The following is a 17,449-nucleotide window of genomic DNA, read 5'->3' as shown; positions in this document are numbered from 1 at the left end:
AAGACAGCCAGTTCTCACTACATATAGTGATGTCTGTGTGTTATTGTGCTCTAAATCAATACAAATGCATTGTTTTGTTTACAAATGTGGTTAATAAAGTAGAGACCCTAAAGATTCTTGTCTAGGGAAGGGGCAGAATTGCATTTGACAACAGCACGTCGGTACAAATAGGTAAATGTGTTGTGCTGTGCTTTGTGATGTAAATGCTCAGTTAAATCATTAAAACTGAGAGCACAGCTGGCACCCAGTGGAGAGTAATAAACACGATAATAGGAAAACCTTTTTTTCTCCCTGTGTGGATGTAAGCATACTCATGAAGACGAAGTGAGGTCTGCAACACTGTGTGTTGTATTATCTGGTTGGGATCCGCATGTGAAACAGCTAAATTTATTTCAGAGATTGTATTCTTTGTTGAAGAAAGTATTTGGCACAAAGGTTCATCAGAAACACATTTCTGTAGAAGTACTGTAGGTGGTGTCAGTCGTGGTGAGTCCGATCAGCAGCTTTATATAGAGTCTGAAGAGTGTGTTTCATTTTGGTTTTTTACTCCAGTGCGTGTGTGAAATGTCGGTTTGTATGACTGGGCACATTGGTATGTTTGTGTTTGCACATTGGTATATGTGTATTTGTATCTTTACAGTATTCTTGGGTTTGTATGCTGGATAGCGATGTGTTTGTGTGTGTTTGCGTTCTGTCTCCACTCTAAGCTTTCTAAGTCCTCACTGCAGACACATACTGTTATTAACAATGCTATAATTAACACATAAAATCTGTCCACCCCACCCCCCCCCCCCCCCCACCCCCTCCAATCGCCAACCTCACTTACACCCTGGAGACAAGACCAGTAACGTACCAATGGTGTAACCATGGCAACTGCTCCCCTACAATTTAGTTTGCCAGGCCTTTGTTCTTTTCAACTGTAGCTTACCACTGACAAGACCAAAAAGCATGCAATGACAAGACCCCAATTAACCTCCCATCTCCCCATTACTGCGACCTAGCAGTTACTAATTTTTGCTCTGATAACGGTGTTTTTGAGTGGCCGTTTTTATGTCTTCAGTGCCCATCTTTGATATGCTTACTTTGTCCATAAATAGGTGAGCAAGTTGTTCAGTAAACATAATGCATGGGCACTTGCCTGTACAGGTCAACTGCTTTTTTTTCTGTGCAAGCTCAAGTACAAACACTAAAACGGAATAGTTGTTATATTAATACACTGTTTTTATAGCTAATAATGTTATTCTGCGGAGCATGCAATGGACCGTATCATCAGTTGTAATTACAAAAGTGTACTTTCGTTCTAGTTTGACATCCTGTGCTTAATTAATCCCTTAAGTCAGTTCAAATTTTTACCAATGTCCTTTGAATATATTAAATATAGTTTTCAAAATTAACATGTTAATGCCTGTGAATAAAATGTTTTGCTCCCTGCAGTGTCACGAGAGAATTTCCAGATTTTCGGAAAATATGCGAATCAAATACCTACTGTGATGGAAATGAAATTGTCAGTGACCCTTTCCAGATCTGATTATTTTTTGTCTTTATGACTTGTATACTTCCAGTGTGTGCAGTTTTCATCTGTCACTGAGATTAAATGTATCTCACAGGAGTTTAAGGATTATAATGTGTCAGCTTGACAGACCCGTGCAAATCTGATCCAGTCACATGCAGGATTCAGAGTAGGGCTGCCACAAACGATTATTTTGATAGTCGACTAGTCACCGATTATTTATGCGATTAGTCGACTAATCAGATCATCATCCACTGGACGTAAAACTACAGCTTATTGCACCAGCAGCATCTGCTCTTATATAACTATCATTAGCTTACAGCTTTAAGCTTTTAAGGTGCTAACTAAAAATAAAGACAAGATGATAGTTTATTAAATTTTAATGAAATTTGCAGATTGTTTCGGTGAAGTTTAATAAACTCCTTGCTATCTAAAATATAACAGGACACCGGAGTAAATTCTCCAGCATCTCACACTTCTGATAATCAGCTGTCTGCTTGACGTTTATTCAGCTGTGTAAAAACTATAACTTTAATCTCAGACAAACCGATTTACTCAGGAACAAATAAAATACTAAAAAAAAAAGGCAAACAACAACATTTTTAATTTATCTAAGTGACTCATATATATTTAACCTGAGTAGCGAAAGACGGCGGTGGGTTTGAAAACAATTTGCCGGGAGTCCGGTGTTCTCACAACGCTAGTGACCTAGCCCCCGGCTAGCTATCGAGCTAGTGGGTAACAGACGTCTCCGAAAACGTCGGAGCGCTTTTGAAAATATGTGGTGTCCTGATAAACTGAGCCGATATTTGAGGTTTACACAGCTACATTCTCGCCTGAAAATATGTTAAACGTTTATTTTGTGACCCAGAAAGAATAATAAGAGTAATATTAAAACTAACTAGCTACCGCCATTGTTGGAAACTAAGCTGGGCCGCGCTATGAATTCTGGGACACAGCTGCTTCTCTTCTTCTTCTTCTTCTTCGGGGTTTAACGGCAGCTGGCATCCTTGTACATGCAGTGCTGCCATCTTCTGTTTCAGTCCGTTATTACACTCTTAAATCCTGCTACTTAATTCCTGCGTGTTTTGCGATCTTACAAACCTTCAAACGACGTGTCGACTATTAAATTTGTCGTCGACGATTTTGATAGTCGACGTAATCGTGACTAGTCGACAAATCGTGGCAGCCCTAATTCAGAGGGAATAATCTGATGGGATATCCTGTTATTTGAGTGAATGAATGATCCATCAAGGTCATAAGATTAATGTGAGGATGTCTCTAAAATATGATGACCAACAAATAGCTCTATTATCAGTGGAATAGTAATGGCTACCATTATTCTTACATAATGGTAGCCTGTAGTTACAAATGGACTAAGTCAATTTGTGAAAACGGAAAATATCAAGTAGAATTCCTCTTCTATACCAGCTTTCATAGATGCTGGTCTATAACAATGATAATTAAGAGTATATCAATACTTTTAACACAGTGCATTCTGTTTAAATATGACATTCTCTCCCCAGCTGTGTAACCAAAGCTGTGTTTATCTGCAGAGCATCTTGTCAGCAGACATTAGCATTGCCACAGAACAGAGCAGTCTGGGGGATAAGTGGGGTAGGAAAGGTGGCAGAAGGGCTGATACTGGCACTTGGTGAGCCTTCTCTCGCTGTGAAAAGCTCTTCAGACACAACAAGAACTACCGAAGCATGAAATTGCCCTCTTGACTTTCTTTGAAACAAAGTTAAAAAAGCCAGTCGGCCATTCTACAAGCGGTCAAGAGAAAGAGATGAAGAGAGAGAAAGAGTCAGACTTAATAGAAACAGAAAGAATACAAAGCGTTGTTGAGCTCATTACAGGGGGTGCTTGGCTTACATAAATCAAGGAAGCCTTGGTGTTATGCTAGGGCTATTGCTTTGGCTGATGTCTGTGTCATTTATATCGTTGATGTGAATAACTGGGCATAGTGTCAAGAATCCTGGACAAGATTTTCTGTTGTTAATGTCCATCCATAGCAACAGCCTAAATCAGTATGTTTGGCAGCATCAGAGAGGAGATTATTTTTTTAAAAATATTTCCACTTTGGGCTGGGCCATATCATACCGTTCATGGTAATACCTGTATAATGTTAGGCAATGATAAGAAAATGAAATATCGCGATAGAATATGGGTAAAACGTGCATGCGCAGTGCCTTTGTTATCATACGCACATGGCAGAAAAAGCATGGCGGCGACGCAGAATGAGAAGGGCGAAAGCGGTGAAACTTCAGTGGTGCAGAACTGGTTTGGCTTCCGTCCATCAGATACACATTTTTTGGTAGAGCATGCAAGGGGGCCATCGTTATTACAGTCATTACCGAAACAATTTTATGTGGTACACGGCTCTCAAAAATCTGTCAAAAAATGTTTTTGACTTTGCTAAGCTGCGACTTTGCTAAGCTGCGAAGCCGCATCACTTGATGGATTGTCAGAGCATTACGAGTACCGTAGTCAGGAGCCTTGCGGAGTGATACATACTGTGCTTCAACATAATATTACTGCATAGTGTGTGTATAACCTCTTTATGCTAAGGATATGTCGGCCATTTTATGCTGGAAATGCCTTTTGGTTAAACTGTCAGCAAGGAATTTGCATTTGCACTGTTAAATTTTTATATAGCTTTAATGCACATAAAAAACAGCTGCTTGTTTAAGTGAAAATACATTGATGGGGTTTTTTTTTTTTTTTGCACCAATAAAGTTGAGGAGTATTTTGTCTCGTGTCAATTATATCGTCAGTTATATCGTTATCGCAAATTTTCAAATATATATCATGATAAATATTTTTGGCCATATTGCCCTGCCCTATTTCCACTACATGTGTATGTCTGATCTGTATGTGTTGGGTTAAGAAAGCAAAATCTAATTGGTAGGGCTGGGCGATATGACCCAAAATTCATATCTCGATATTTTTTAGCTGGATGGCGATATAAGATATATATCTCGATTTTTTTTTTTTTTAAAGCCATAAGTTAAGAACAAAAAGAGAGTTCTTAGTCACACTGTGTCCCAGATGTCACACGGGCACTTTTATTTACATACAGCGTAGATGTACATGAAGAAATTACTCAAAAATAAATTATCAGCATTTATTAAATAATCATGGTCCATAAATAAAAGAAAATGTTGTTTTTGTGCATAACAAAAAGCTCACAATTGTGCAGTCAAAATGTAAACTAATAGACGCTGAGCATAATAACAAAGAGACAGATTTCACAGCTGCACCACGTCTCTGAACAGGTGCCATTTGTGGTCCTTATACACACACAGTACGTATCACTCCGCGAGGCTCCTCCCCGGTAGCCATAATCCTCCGACATCAAGCCGTGCAGCTCCGTAGCTTAGCAAAGTCATATTAAAATTTTTTTGACAGATTGCTGAGCGCTGTGTACCACATAAAATCGGTTCGTGGTCAGTAAGCACAACCAGAATTCATACATAAGGCGCACTGTCGAGTTTTGAGAAAATGAAAGGATTTTAGGCCGTGCAGCCCCTCCGGGCTGCATGTTGTTAGCGCGGTTAGCTCGCTAACACGTTGACACCGTCCAGCCCCACGCACGGGGCCATCCGCGGTAATTCGCTAACGGAGATTTTCCGCTTTCATCTTGTCATTGCCTTGTCATTGTCAGGTGAAGCTATGGGGGAGGCGGAGTTGTGTTCAGTGAAGGAGAGGCGAGGCAGAGTAACGTTGCGTAGAGACAAAAGTGGACGAAAGAGAGGCAAACCTGTGGCTCCACAAGTATAATTATAACGTAACATAGACTATATCGATATAAACGATATTGTCACATCTTATATCTCGTATGAAAATATATCGATATTTTTAAAAAACTCGATATATCGCCCAGCCCTACTAATTGGTCTAATTGCCGAGGATAATATATTTTGTGAAGGTTTTTGTCTCCAATTACGTAGCTACAAACTGAGCTTGCTTGTGTTCTGGCAGGCAGACCGTGGGGATATGGGGAATGAGGACCCAAAACGCAGACTCTGCGATGCAAACAGTGCTTTTTATTTACAGTGAGAAGCTGTAAACACAATAACTCCCCGTTGCTCCCTTGAATCCCGTGTGTGTGCTTTAGGGTTGCCAACCGTCCCTTAAAATACGGAATCGTCCCGTATTTCGAAACAAAAGTACACGTCCCGTATTGAGCTAATAAGGGACGCACTTTGTCCCGTAATACAGTGAGAATCAAAAGTAGTCTATAAATGTTTATGGAATTAACACTTTGTTTGAAAACATAATTCCCAGCCCCTCTCCTGCTTTGTGACCAATGAGCTGACAGCACACTTATGACAATTCGAGTATGACAATTCAGATTACCGCTCATCTCATTGGTCGAGGAAAGGTCGCTTGCGGAGAAAATACCGGAAGACAACAGATGACCACAACAAGAAGCATGGCCAACAGGGGAACAAACGCCGACTCTGCGGTGCAAGTCTCGGATGACAGTACACCTAAAGCTGGGCAAACACTGTGCGATTTTTTTCAGTCACGTTATTCAGCTCCTGCTCAAACTGCACGATTGACTCGCAGGTGTTAGAAGTTCGTATGTCACGATGTACTCTCACACTATACCGCCCGATGCTCTGATGGGACCTGAGTGCTCACACTGTGCCTCCATAACATGAAGGTTATAACAGAAAATCTGTCGCTCGCTCTCTCTGTCTTTCACTCACACAGACACACCACTACCATCAACTTTGCTAAATTGCTAATGAAAAACATTGATCAGGCAGCTGTGATTGAGCAGCAGTGTAAATCCAACTATTTTCACGGTTGTTGTGGTTGTGATAATTTTGTGATGCCACATCGAAAAGGCTCGGATGAGCTTTCCAAAGTTCTACAAGTTGTGCCTCCATCGCTTGTGTCCAGATCACACGCTGCACAGCCGTGCTGCGCCGTCTTTTTCACCAACGTTTACGTTTGCGCGCGAGCAGTGTGAGCGGCTGTGGTGAGAACCTCACGAGCGATTGATGATCGGGAGCTGGTCGTGAGGTGTTAATCACTTCTCTTTACCCCACGTATACTACACGACGCACGATGAAGGCCAAAATCGGTCCGATCACTCAAAAATCGGCTCAAAATGGGCCTAAAACCGCACAGTGTAAGCCCAGCATTAGAGCAGCAATGTTTGTTCCCCTCAGAGAAAGGGAAGAATGGGAAAAGGAAAACACCTGGCTGGAAAACGTTAATATGGGCATGTGCAGTGAATATCAGCGCTATGTGGCCAGAAGTGTGATAATATAATTTATTTTGTGTAATAAACAACTGCAAGGATAGATGATTACAACAAATTGATGACTAATACATAAAAGTAATACATAGATGAATAATGATGATGAGTTATGATGCGTAATTATGGGAACAAGCGGGTTTACAAACAGGAGCAGCTGATTAGCATTAGAAAAGCTGAAATAATACCTCAACTGAAGCCAATTGTACTAAATGCACTAAATGTGCACTGTTACAAGAATATTTTTCTTTCTATTGTTTTCTATTATTTTAAGTTAAGCAGGACAGAGTGCTTTTAAAGAAAGATTTACTTATATTCTCAAAAGTTAAGCATGACAGGCTTCTGTTTAAGAAGGAGACCTGTTTTACTGTGTTAATGTTGTCATTTTGAGCTAAAAATAAATGGCTAAATGATCATTTGTTTCACATGTGTTCATATCACAAAGAATAGAATATGCATCTACTTAAATCAACTTCAAGTCAAATGGTTAAAAAAATAATTTCACACACAAAAAAAGAGCTAGAAAATTCACCACACTGGGAAGGGTGAAGACAACTGGGTCGCCCGGCCCTGGCCACGAGGTGTCCCTTATTTATTTTTCAGGGAGTTGGCAACCCTAGTGTGCTTCCCTCCGACGTCTGTGCTCGTGCTCCCCGCTCTTGTGTTTCCGCACACCCCGTGCGTGCAGCCTTTCTGGACCACTCTTTCTCCTGGTAGGATAACTCAATGAACCCGCACTGGTGGGAGCTCCAACACTCTCCTAAGTAGCTCCCCCGACGAGCCCTGATCACCAACAGGTGTGTGGTAGGAACTTCAGGTGTGGCCAGTCCTCCCCCCCGGGCCACACCCATCAGGCCCGCATGTGGCTGTTCTCCATCCTCCAGCCACACTTGTACACACCCACACACCCACACCCTGCCTCTACATATAATGAGTGGAACACAGAACAACACAGCACAGTGCAGAAAGACACACATCCCCAAATAACAACAACAACACTAATAATAATAATAAAAACAATAATAATAATACTAATAACAATAATAATGATAATAACGGTCCATCCTGCTCACGGACCCCCGAGTCCTCCAGAGCCGGGTCCGTGACAGTTAGCTGTTAGCTGTCACTCCTGGCTTACTTAACTATATTACATACTTTAAGGTAATCACCACTATGAAAACAGGGGTTTAATTTAACCTTTGTTTTGAAAGAAATTGTTCAAATATCTGTTCTTTATAGCTACAAACAAAACAATTTGTTCCACTGCGATTTCATTGAGAAAATGAAAACAATTAACATTTATTTTACTTCATCAGATGATTTAAAAATAGAAATTGCTCAGACTTGCATCATGTGTCAAAAAAAAGGAAATAAGTCATCGTTTCTTTTGATTGGTAGCTTTAGACATGGAGGTTGAAACCGAATGACAGGATGCTCGCATCTGAATTACGTATGGACCCAAGTCAATGGCCCACTGGTCTGTTGCTATGACAACCACTTGCTTTACACATTTTGGGTGCCTGCTGGTATCATGCCAAACATTAGTCCTGCTCTCTCTGTGCCCTGTGTGTGTGTGTGTGTGTGTGTGTGTGTGTGTGTGCGTGTGTGTGCGTGTGTGTGTGTGTGTGTGTGCCTCTGTGTGGTGCACTGTTTGTGCCTTGCGTCGACTTTGGGGCTTCCAGTCACAGTCTCTGCTCAAAGAGGGAGCATTCAGAGGTTCGGTCGCCTGTCATACAGGTAATGCATGCTTTTCTTTTACAGTGAGAGCAGGTCTGTTTATACGTATCGTGTTACTTTTGTTTAGTGGTGTAGTAAGATAGATTCTGCTGTCACAGCCAGTGACAGACAGGCTGTCATTTGACATCACTTCATCAGAGAATGCTGAGACAGCCATACAAGGCTAGTTTTCATCAGTGCCAGCTGGCTTTATGGATGTGACAAGGTTGGGTTTTTTTGCATTGCTAATGCTTTGTCATTGTGCATTTGTCTAGATTTGTTTGTCACTCACACACACACACGCACACGCGCGCACGCGCACACACACACACACAAAATTCACAATTTCCCAAAAAGTGGTTGTTGTTTTTTACACATAAATTCCATACTGCTCTAGTAGTCAAGTTGACATTTCCATATTTTTTAGTTTTCATTTGAATCTTGCAATTGTGCAATTAAGCTACTTCCCTATTCTGTAATAGTTGCACTATCTTCAGTAGATCCCTATGCTTGCTTCAGAAACTTTGTAAGGACATTTGTAAGTGGCTTACATGAACGTAACTGGAATTTTGTGCCAAGCATTAGTTTGAATAAAATATGTCGTTCTCAGTGTTAAAATCATCTTTGCAATTGTTAATGTAGGAAAAAGAAAAAATGACACAAAGGCAGTGTGGTTCTAAACCATTCACAAAAATGTACAGGCTTTTCTTTTAATGCCCGTTTTTAGCTTTAGGGGCTGTTATTTGATGTTACAACCATTGAGCAGGTTTGACGAGGACGCCTCTCTTCTACTTTTTAGTATCAGATGAAAGGATTTTGCCTGGAAGCAGTGAAAAAGGTGGTACACATTTATTGCACTTTGCTATTGAAAATGGGAAATGGTGGCTTCGAGTTGGTGAGTGGGCTGTGTTAAGTGTTCCCGGAAGAAGTGAATGTATGTGGGTTATTGCGCGTGTGTGCGTGTGTGTGTCCCTGCCAGCTTGTGTGTGTTGATGTGTGGGTGATGCTGGAAAGAAAAAGGTTCTTAAACGGCAACAGTAAAAAAACATCACAATGCCATCCAGCCATACATAACTGCTGTTACTATAGAAATGATGGTTTTGTTTAAAACTCTGCCGTCCTCTCTGATTCGTACATGCATGCAGGCAGACTGATGAAAGCTTGAATGCAGACTGCTTGACCAGTTTCGTATGGTGCCCTTTTGTGTGTGTCCTGATTTAGGATAACACTATATTAGCGCATGAGTACATAACTGTCACAGACTTACTCCCTTTGTTACAATTGAAAACTGTGTGCACGCTGGCTTTTCCTGTTATACTGTAGTTATTTAACACCTACTGCCTACAAGTGTTAGACGGGCATATTGTGTTGACAGCTTCTTGCTAAATGCTAACACTAGTATTACCATCTAACATTGTTTTTATTTCTTACTTTACTGTATAGCTGGTAAAAAGAAAAAAAAAGAATTGCAGAGAGTTTATCTAAATTTGCAATAAACCCAATCTGACATTATATTATCAGGAACTAATTTTGCTAATGGACCCTAAAGCAAAATTGTTGCTGGGCTTTCTGATATATAAATACCAAACAGTACCAAACTGCCTTGTGCTTCAGCACCTGGCCATGACAAACTCTCCTTGGGTTTGGCCACATTTTTGGAGCTTTTGGATTGTTTTTTTTAAATTAAATATTTACTGTTTGGTTTCATTGGTGTTCTAATGTTCAAAGTTTTTGATTATTGTTAGTTTCCTGTTGTGATTTTATTGTATTTCCAGTATCTTTATCCTTCCAAGTCTAGTTAATTTTTAGTGTTGGAGTGCGTTGTTATGGGATCTGAATACTGTTTAGGATAATGGTTTGCTCTACTGTTGCTTTTCATTCAGCTTTAGTTCCTAGTTTGAGTTTGTTACCTGTGTTTAGCTCCCTCAGTGTTTCCCTATCTCCTTTCAGTCCTCCTGCTGCCAGTTTGTTCATTTATCTTTTATTCTTGTGGCTCATTTTCCTCTCATGTCCGCTGTTTCACTTTCTGTCTGTTTATTGTGTTGATTAAGTTCTGTTTCCTATTCCCAGTTAGTCCTCTGTGTACCTCTCTCTTTGTCATTCTCTTCCTGTTCCTGCTTTTTGTCAGGTTTTTTATATTCTTGGTTTAATCAGTTCCGTATTTGCTTTCATTCTGGACTGTTTTACCAGCTTAGAAATAAAGCTCACTTTTTTTGTGCTGGCCTGCAGTTGGGTCCATCTTTGAACTGCATCTTGAGACAGCACTCTTTCCTGGATAATGAAATGAATTCAGATTGATAGTTAAATTACAAAAAAGTCTGCGCCGACGGAACTGGATTCAGCTCACATTTGATCATTCATTAAAAAAATCAAAAACAATAGTAAACAACTGACAGTATTACACATTGCGGTATCATTCTTGTATTTCTATGTAAAAAGCTGTTGCATTCTTTATTCTTTATGTTACTTTTAGGTTTGGCAGTATTTTTAGAAATGTTACTGTGTGTTATTGAAATGTAAAATTTCCTTTGTCGTGATGAAAATAGAGAAAGTATTACAGGTATTTTTTCATACTTTGTGTCTGCATGGGATGTTGTGTTCCCATGGTGACACTTGCAGCCTTCACTAGCAGACATGGTGTTATGAAGACAATCTCAGCCCCCTCATGCTGCCTTTCGTCTCACATTTTGAGTGACATGAAAGAGCTACTGTAAAGCAAAATGGACAGAGAATTAGTCTGGTTGAAACATGTTTAATAATATTGCATTGACCTTGTATGTCTGTGTCTGGGTAGAGCAAGTGTCAGCCCGGATTGTACAGGAAGTGACAGCAGAGGCAGTGGCAGTACTGAAGGGAGAGCAGGAGACTCAAAGACTGCCATCAGGTGAGCTATAAAAATGCACATATGTTCTTTAATGGTGCTAGAGAGCAGTAGCAATTGGAAAACTATAATATGCAGGCCCCTGTTCACATGGGACCTGGCCCTGGGTACAGAGGACATGTCTCCAGATCCCTAAAAGCAGCATTTCAGGAGTCGGAGCACCTAATCCATCTGCTAGACAGCTGAAATTATTAATCTTTAGTCCTATTGTTATACCTGTTTTTTTTAAATAAGTGAACAGTGGAGCAATATAGCAGACTGTTACTAACCTGAAAAGACTCGCTAATTGAAGAACGTTAAAAACATGTTGCAGCAAAAGAGAATATGTTGGAGACACAGAAATGTCTGTATTTTCCCTCAGCAACTCTAGTAGTTCTTTCTAAACAGTAGACCAGTTGTATATTTTGTTTAATTAGTCTCATAACCTGCACACTTGAAAACCAGGCTTCTGGTTGTCAAACATTTACATGGAACAGTGTACCTGTAGTAACAAGAGTAGCTCATACCTCCATCCTTTAATTAGTCACTTTCAACTCCCACGTTGCCTAGCCTGTTTCTTACTGTCTGACCCCCGTCTTTGGCAACAGAATCAAGCAGGGAACAGCCACATATATAATACCCATAACAGGAGTAAAATGTGCATAAGCATAGTGTAATGTGCCTGTGTATATGTACAGAAAGGATATATGATCTGTGCAGTTTATAACTGTGATTTAAAAAAAAAAAAAAGACTAAATTGTTTCTAATTACTGCTGCAGTGAAAACTGTGAGCAACTGACACTGAAACTAAAAATAACAGGGAATATGCACTCACTGGTATTAACTGATGATTTAAGCAATGGTTGGACAGCAATCCTGTTTGGCTGCCAGATGTGGTACCGATTGGATGGCCAGAGTTCATATTTAGCAGTGCCTTTCTTTTTCTGCTATTTAAACAGAAAAATACAAAGCTATTGCTTATTCACAGCACTTTTTTACAGGATTCTGCACCTGTACTCCATGTTTTACTCTTTTTTTTTTTTTTTTTTGCTTGTAAAAATGCATGTGAAAATGGAAATTAGCAGTTTTCAGCCTTGCAATACCTTGCTATACATATATATGCTTGGCATGTTACCTTGCAAGAAGTGTTTTCTGCTAGTGGAAAGTATCCTTTATAATATGTGATTTATTTTTTTTAATAACTTCAGTCTTTTATCTCTGTCACACTTTCTAGTTGAAGACACCACCAATTTGCCTCCCTCGCCTCCCCCCTCACCTGCTGCAGAGCACTTTGGACCTCTAGAACAAGGTAGGCCAAGAATATAAATACATACTCGGTATGTCTCTTAAAGAGAGAGACTTCTTCTTTTGACTGTGGCTTCTGATGCTTTATGACCACCAAGACTTGGGTCTTGGTATATGCTTGCACTGGAAGTGCCCCACCTCTCCGGACACGCCCTGCCTAAAGGGCATGAACCACACGTTGATAAACGTTCAGAAAATCTACTTAAGCTGCTATAAGCAGAAACATCTTCTCCTTTTTTCCTGTCATCCATTTCTTTTGGAATACTGCATATGTGTCATCATTGTATGCCTGAAACAGATAAAATGAATATCTTCATTATGATCCCCATTTATCCTGACAAAGACGCAATAACATGCATGAACACTCCACCTCTACTAAGTGCACTCTTTTTGTCATCCTTTCCATCCATTTCCTTTTCTAACCTCTTCATTTCACTGTCTTCTACACACTAATATGACAGCCAATTTAGGTAACCCTCTGATTTCTTGTTGTTTGTGATTTTACTTGAGTTATGTCTTCAGTTTTGCCTGTCTAATCATTGTGTTGCGTTTTTTGGTCATTGTACCCTGTGTCTTTGGCTGTGGCTATAGGTGACAGAGATCTAGCTCTGTTTATACAAATTATACATTTAAGGACTAAGAAAGCTGCAGCAAGGTGTAGAAAAGCCAATAAATTGGGTATTAAAAAAGCCCCTCCCAATGTAGAAATGCAATCTAGTTACATAATTTAGTATAGCTTGCCTCTTGAGACTGGAAGATGATGAATGCCGTTTGCACACATAAAATACTTTATATTTAATTTACATTTTCTGAATCACACAGTGTAGATTTATCCTGTGATTTTGAACATCCCAGTTAGAGCTGTGATAAAGTTTGATTATTTATGTTTGATCGAATTTTTTAAGCAGTGACTGGGCTATAAAACTAAAACTAAAAGAAATAAGGTTAGGAGCTGCAAAGCCTTGTGACATGTGTTGTTATGTGTTGTGTGCTCATGACAAACAGCTGTAAAGCTGTTGGGATGTAGGTTCCTTACTGTAGGTGGAGTGTTTTACAGGACTGAGTAGTTTGTATTAGTGTTGAGGTTTGTTCTCACTGTGGCTTTTAAAACCCCCACAAAACATTACAGGTTTGTTAGCGACTTCTGCTGTATTAGTGCTATAACTGTTGTAGCTGTTTATTTTTAATGTTGTATGTATTTTATTTTTGGTTGAATCATTCATATGTGAAGCAGATATCTTTCACAAATGATACAATATGCCCGTTTTGTTGCTCTCAAAGAATGGCTGGCCCCCAAAGCTTTGTTATCTTGAGTTGCTTGTCACTGTCTGTTTGTCATTGTCCTCTGTGTGTTACGTCTCTCTTGCTCTCAAACAAGTTTTCTCTTCTTCTTCTTTGGCATTCCCCTCTCTGCTGACTCTTTCTGTTTCTTTTGTCGGTTTCTCTTCAAGCTTTATCTCTCTTTTCTCTGCAAAAAATGTCCATCTTAAATAGTCAGGCAAAAATTGTTTTGAACTTGCTGGTTACTTAGCATTTCATAAAAGTTAAAGGACCATAGCTGGGCCCATATTTGTTCTGCTTTCAGTTCTGTTCAGTCTAGTATCAGTAGTAGCTAAATCAATAACGATACAATAAATGCAGAATATATTTTCCTGGTCATATCTATAAAGTTTAATTCTGCCGTTTGACCAGTCTCAAAAAGTTACATGTGCAAAGTGACTGCTGTTCAGTTGAACTGGCTGATGAAATAATAAAGTCAAGACCAAATGGAAAAAGTTTGGACCAAAGCTCCTTATAGAAAAAAAATCTTTAATTGCATGTTAAGTCACTTTTAAGATGGCCATTCTTTGGTGGTTTTTTTTTCCAGTTTTTTGCTTTCTTCTCCCTTTTCCTTTATCTTTTTTTCTCCATCCTTTTCACTCTCTCTTTCAGTCTGCGTGTCCAGATTTCCCTGCAGTTCTTCTCCTTGTGTCTGTCTTGTTTGTAGATGTAGGGGATGAGGAGGAGGCGGGCCCTCTCCGCCGCTTCCAAAATTCTCGTGAGAGGTGCAAGTTCCTCGCCCCCTCCATCTCAGTTTCCGTGCCCGAGGACGACCCCTACCACTCCGAAGAGGAGTACTATGAGCACCCATTGTTCAGCCCAGAGTGGACGCACTCGGGCTCTCGCCCCACAGGGCAAGCCGTGGCCTTTAGACAGATTGAAGGTGAACCACGCATGGTTCCTCTTTGCCATCCCCCCTCCCTCCATCTCCTTTCTCTTTCTTTCCTCTCTTCTCTTGTGATTTGACTCCCTTCCCCCATTCCTCTCTCCTTTCGTCTTTCCGTCTCTCCGTCCGTCAGCTCGTCTCTTCGTCTGTCTTTGTGTGCGTTTGTGTGTCCTTGTGTTGGTTATTCAATCAAAACAGCATATTAATTTAACAGCCATATTTCTCTTCTGTTTTAAATTTCTTTTACCCAAGCCCATTGCTATCCGTGTTTGCCATGCTTTTAACTCTAACACATAGTAGTGACGGTTCAAAGTAGTTATATAAATAACAGTGTTTTATTGCCATTCGCTCATCAGTCAGACCATCGTGCAAGTCCGACTTGTGGAACATGACCATAAGCCTTTCATAGATGTCTTGGAGACCCAGAGATGTATTTTGGTTCTTTTCTCCAGACTACTTCTCATCCCCTAAATCATACTGTGCTATGTCAGACCCTCTACACTCATCCGTACCTACCTTTACACTCTCACTGTGGCAACAAGGAAGACTTTCAGCTCAGACATATTCACCCACATTTGTGGTTCAGAAATGTGGACGTCATGCACATGCAGTCTTATGAGGCCCTTCTGCCTTTTTAATAAACACCCATTATCAACTCTGTTATAAAAAAAATCATTCCATTCATTTGTTCTTGTTATTCGGGGTCATCAGTAAGCATAATAAATAACCTTTTAAAAAAGCAAACCAATCTAAAAATAATCAGCTGATTTTTCATGGTTTTTTTGGCATTTTTTAACAAGTTTGTCAGTCATTCAGCACAAAATAAGTGTAAAGTCTAGTATGACTGTAATGCTGTGAAGGTGCTGTAAAAATAGCATAATAAATCTTTGGAAATCTAATGGCAGAATCCAAATCCCTATCCAGTAATATACAAAAAAAGTAATATAGAGAAACCAAGAGCCCATCTCGAACCGATTCAACTTGTCTCAGTTATTAAACTTTCCTGATGCTGCTGATTTTTTTTTTCTTGCTCAAAAGAGTGCAGGAAAGAAAGTTCTTTCTCCAGAGATATTAAATTAAAATGAAATGAAAAGCCAGAACTCTTGACTCCCATAGCTTAGGGATTCAGAAGTTATCTTACAGGACATATTTTACTGTCGTTGTTTGGAATCACAGATCTCAGCTGAACTTAACATTTGTGTAATACTGAAGACATTTATTAACTTCTAGTTAGTGTAAACTAATGTAAATGATCATATTTAATGACTATTAGCAACCACTTTGTACGATCAGCTGCAAATCCTTAGAAAGATGCGACATTGTCACGGTGGATCTGCAGCTAACTCTCCTTTCACTCAAATGAATACAATGTTCCTTCATTTACTTGCATATATAGTATCCTGTCCATGCAGTGTAAAGCCATGAAGTGTTGTTTCCTGTTATCTTTACCACTAAACAACTGACCTTAGTCGTAAAAGATCAAAGGTCAGTATCTGTTAAGGATTTGCTTATGGACTGGAAAAAATATTTTAAAAAGACAGATATTTGGGGGGAAAAAACATATTCTTCTAATATGATAAAAAGAAAACAAAAAATGCATAAATAACAGCAGTCTGTACTGTATGTGTAATGTACATATATGTGTGAACAAATAAATATTTTAGGCCATCTTTCCCTAGAGCTGAAAGTGTCCCGTCATAAGTTGTGTTCGCACATAACCCAAGTCTGTGTTGCCTGTAGTCTTAATGTGTCCCCCTTTCACCCTGTTCTCGGGAAGAAGAGACCATGGAGGCTCTTACAGCTGAATACGAGGAGGAGGTGGAAGATGAGGAGGAGAGTGCAGAGGCAGCAGAGTCCGAGGCAGCTCTTGATGAGCAGCAGTGGAGTGGGGAAGAGCCCGAGCTGGACAGCCCCCAAGCTGAGCCCTTAGAGCAGGCAGAGGCCATAGACGAGGCCCAGGATCTAGACCTGGAGCCGGCTGAGGCAGCTAGTGCTACTGCAGAGAGCTCTATGGACAGAGAGGAGGAGGAAGCAGAGGGTGAGGAGAGCCCGGAGACAGGTGTGTCCTGCCCTCTGCTCTCCCTGCCTGCATGTTCCTGCATTGCCCACTGTATAAGAACGCAAGATGTGTACAAAGGAAATGTATAACTTATAAGCATTATAATTCAAGTGGAATGGCAAGTAATCCTCCCTGCGCTCTGCTGCGGCTGCAAGGCAACACAGGCTTGTTGGTGAAAAAAAGCCACATTGTTTTAACTTAACCTGGTTTTATTGTGTATTTTTGCTTATATTTTCTTTTACTTGCTGTGGTTTTCGGGGCCGGCCGTTTTCGTAGTGGTATGATGAAGTGAAGTGATGCTAATCGTGACGGTTGCTGGTTTTATTTTTTCCACCTGCTATAAGCTTCCAGATTTTTCATTGTGTTTATACATTGCCTAGTGCTGGTATGCCAGTGCTGTGCGCAGTTTTGTAGCCATGATTCATTCCTGCAACACGTGCATAAATCATTGGTATCATGAATCTGAGTACAGAGTTTGCAGGGGATTTTGTGTTGGCTGTCTCATGTTCAGTGTGGTG

The 17,449-nt window shown here is 40.1% G+C and overlaps 1 protein-coding gene across 6 annotated transcripts in view; it reads left to right on the top strand.

Moving 5' to 3' along the window:
* Window positions 1-17,449, top strand: part of map2 (microtubule-associated protein 2) — a 103,733-nt gene that overhangs the window by 58,875 nt on the left and 27,409 nt on the right. For 3 of the 6 annotated variants that reach the window (XM_076875146.1, XM_076875143.1, XM_076875142.1), the window contains exons 5-8: window positions 11,296-11,385; window positions 12,596-12,670; window positions 14,654-14,869; window positions 16,650-16,931. In XM_076875146.1, the coding sequence (XP_076731261.1) occupies window positions 11,296-11,385; window positions 12,596-12,670; window positions 14,654-14,869; window positions 16,650-16,931 (663 nt within the window). Of the gene's footprint in view, window positions 1-11,295; window positions 11,386-12,595; window positions 12,671-14,653; window positions 14,870-16,649; window positions 16,932-17,449 lie in introns of those variants that run through there. The other 3 variants (XM_076875145.1, XM_076875147.1, XM_076875148.1) reach the window with 3 other exon arrangements.

Source organism: Maylandia zebra, linkage group LG16 (assembly GCF_041146795.1).
Source record: "Maylandia zebra isolate NMK-2024a linkage group LG16, Mzebra_GT3a, whole genome shotgun sequence".
Classification (NCBI taxonomy): Eukaryota; Metazoa; Chordata; class Actinopteri; order Cichliformes; family Cichlidae; genus Maylandia; species Maylandia zebra.
This window is presented reverse-complemented; position numbering and strand designations above follow the sequence as displayed.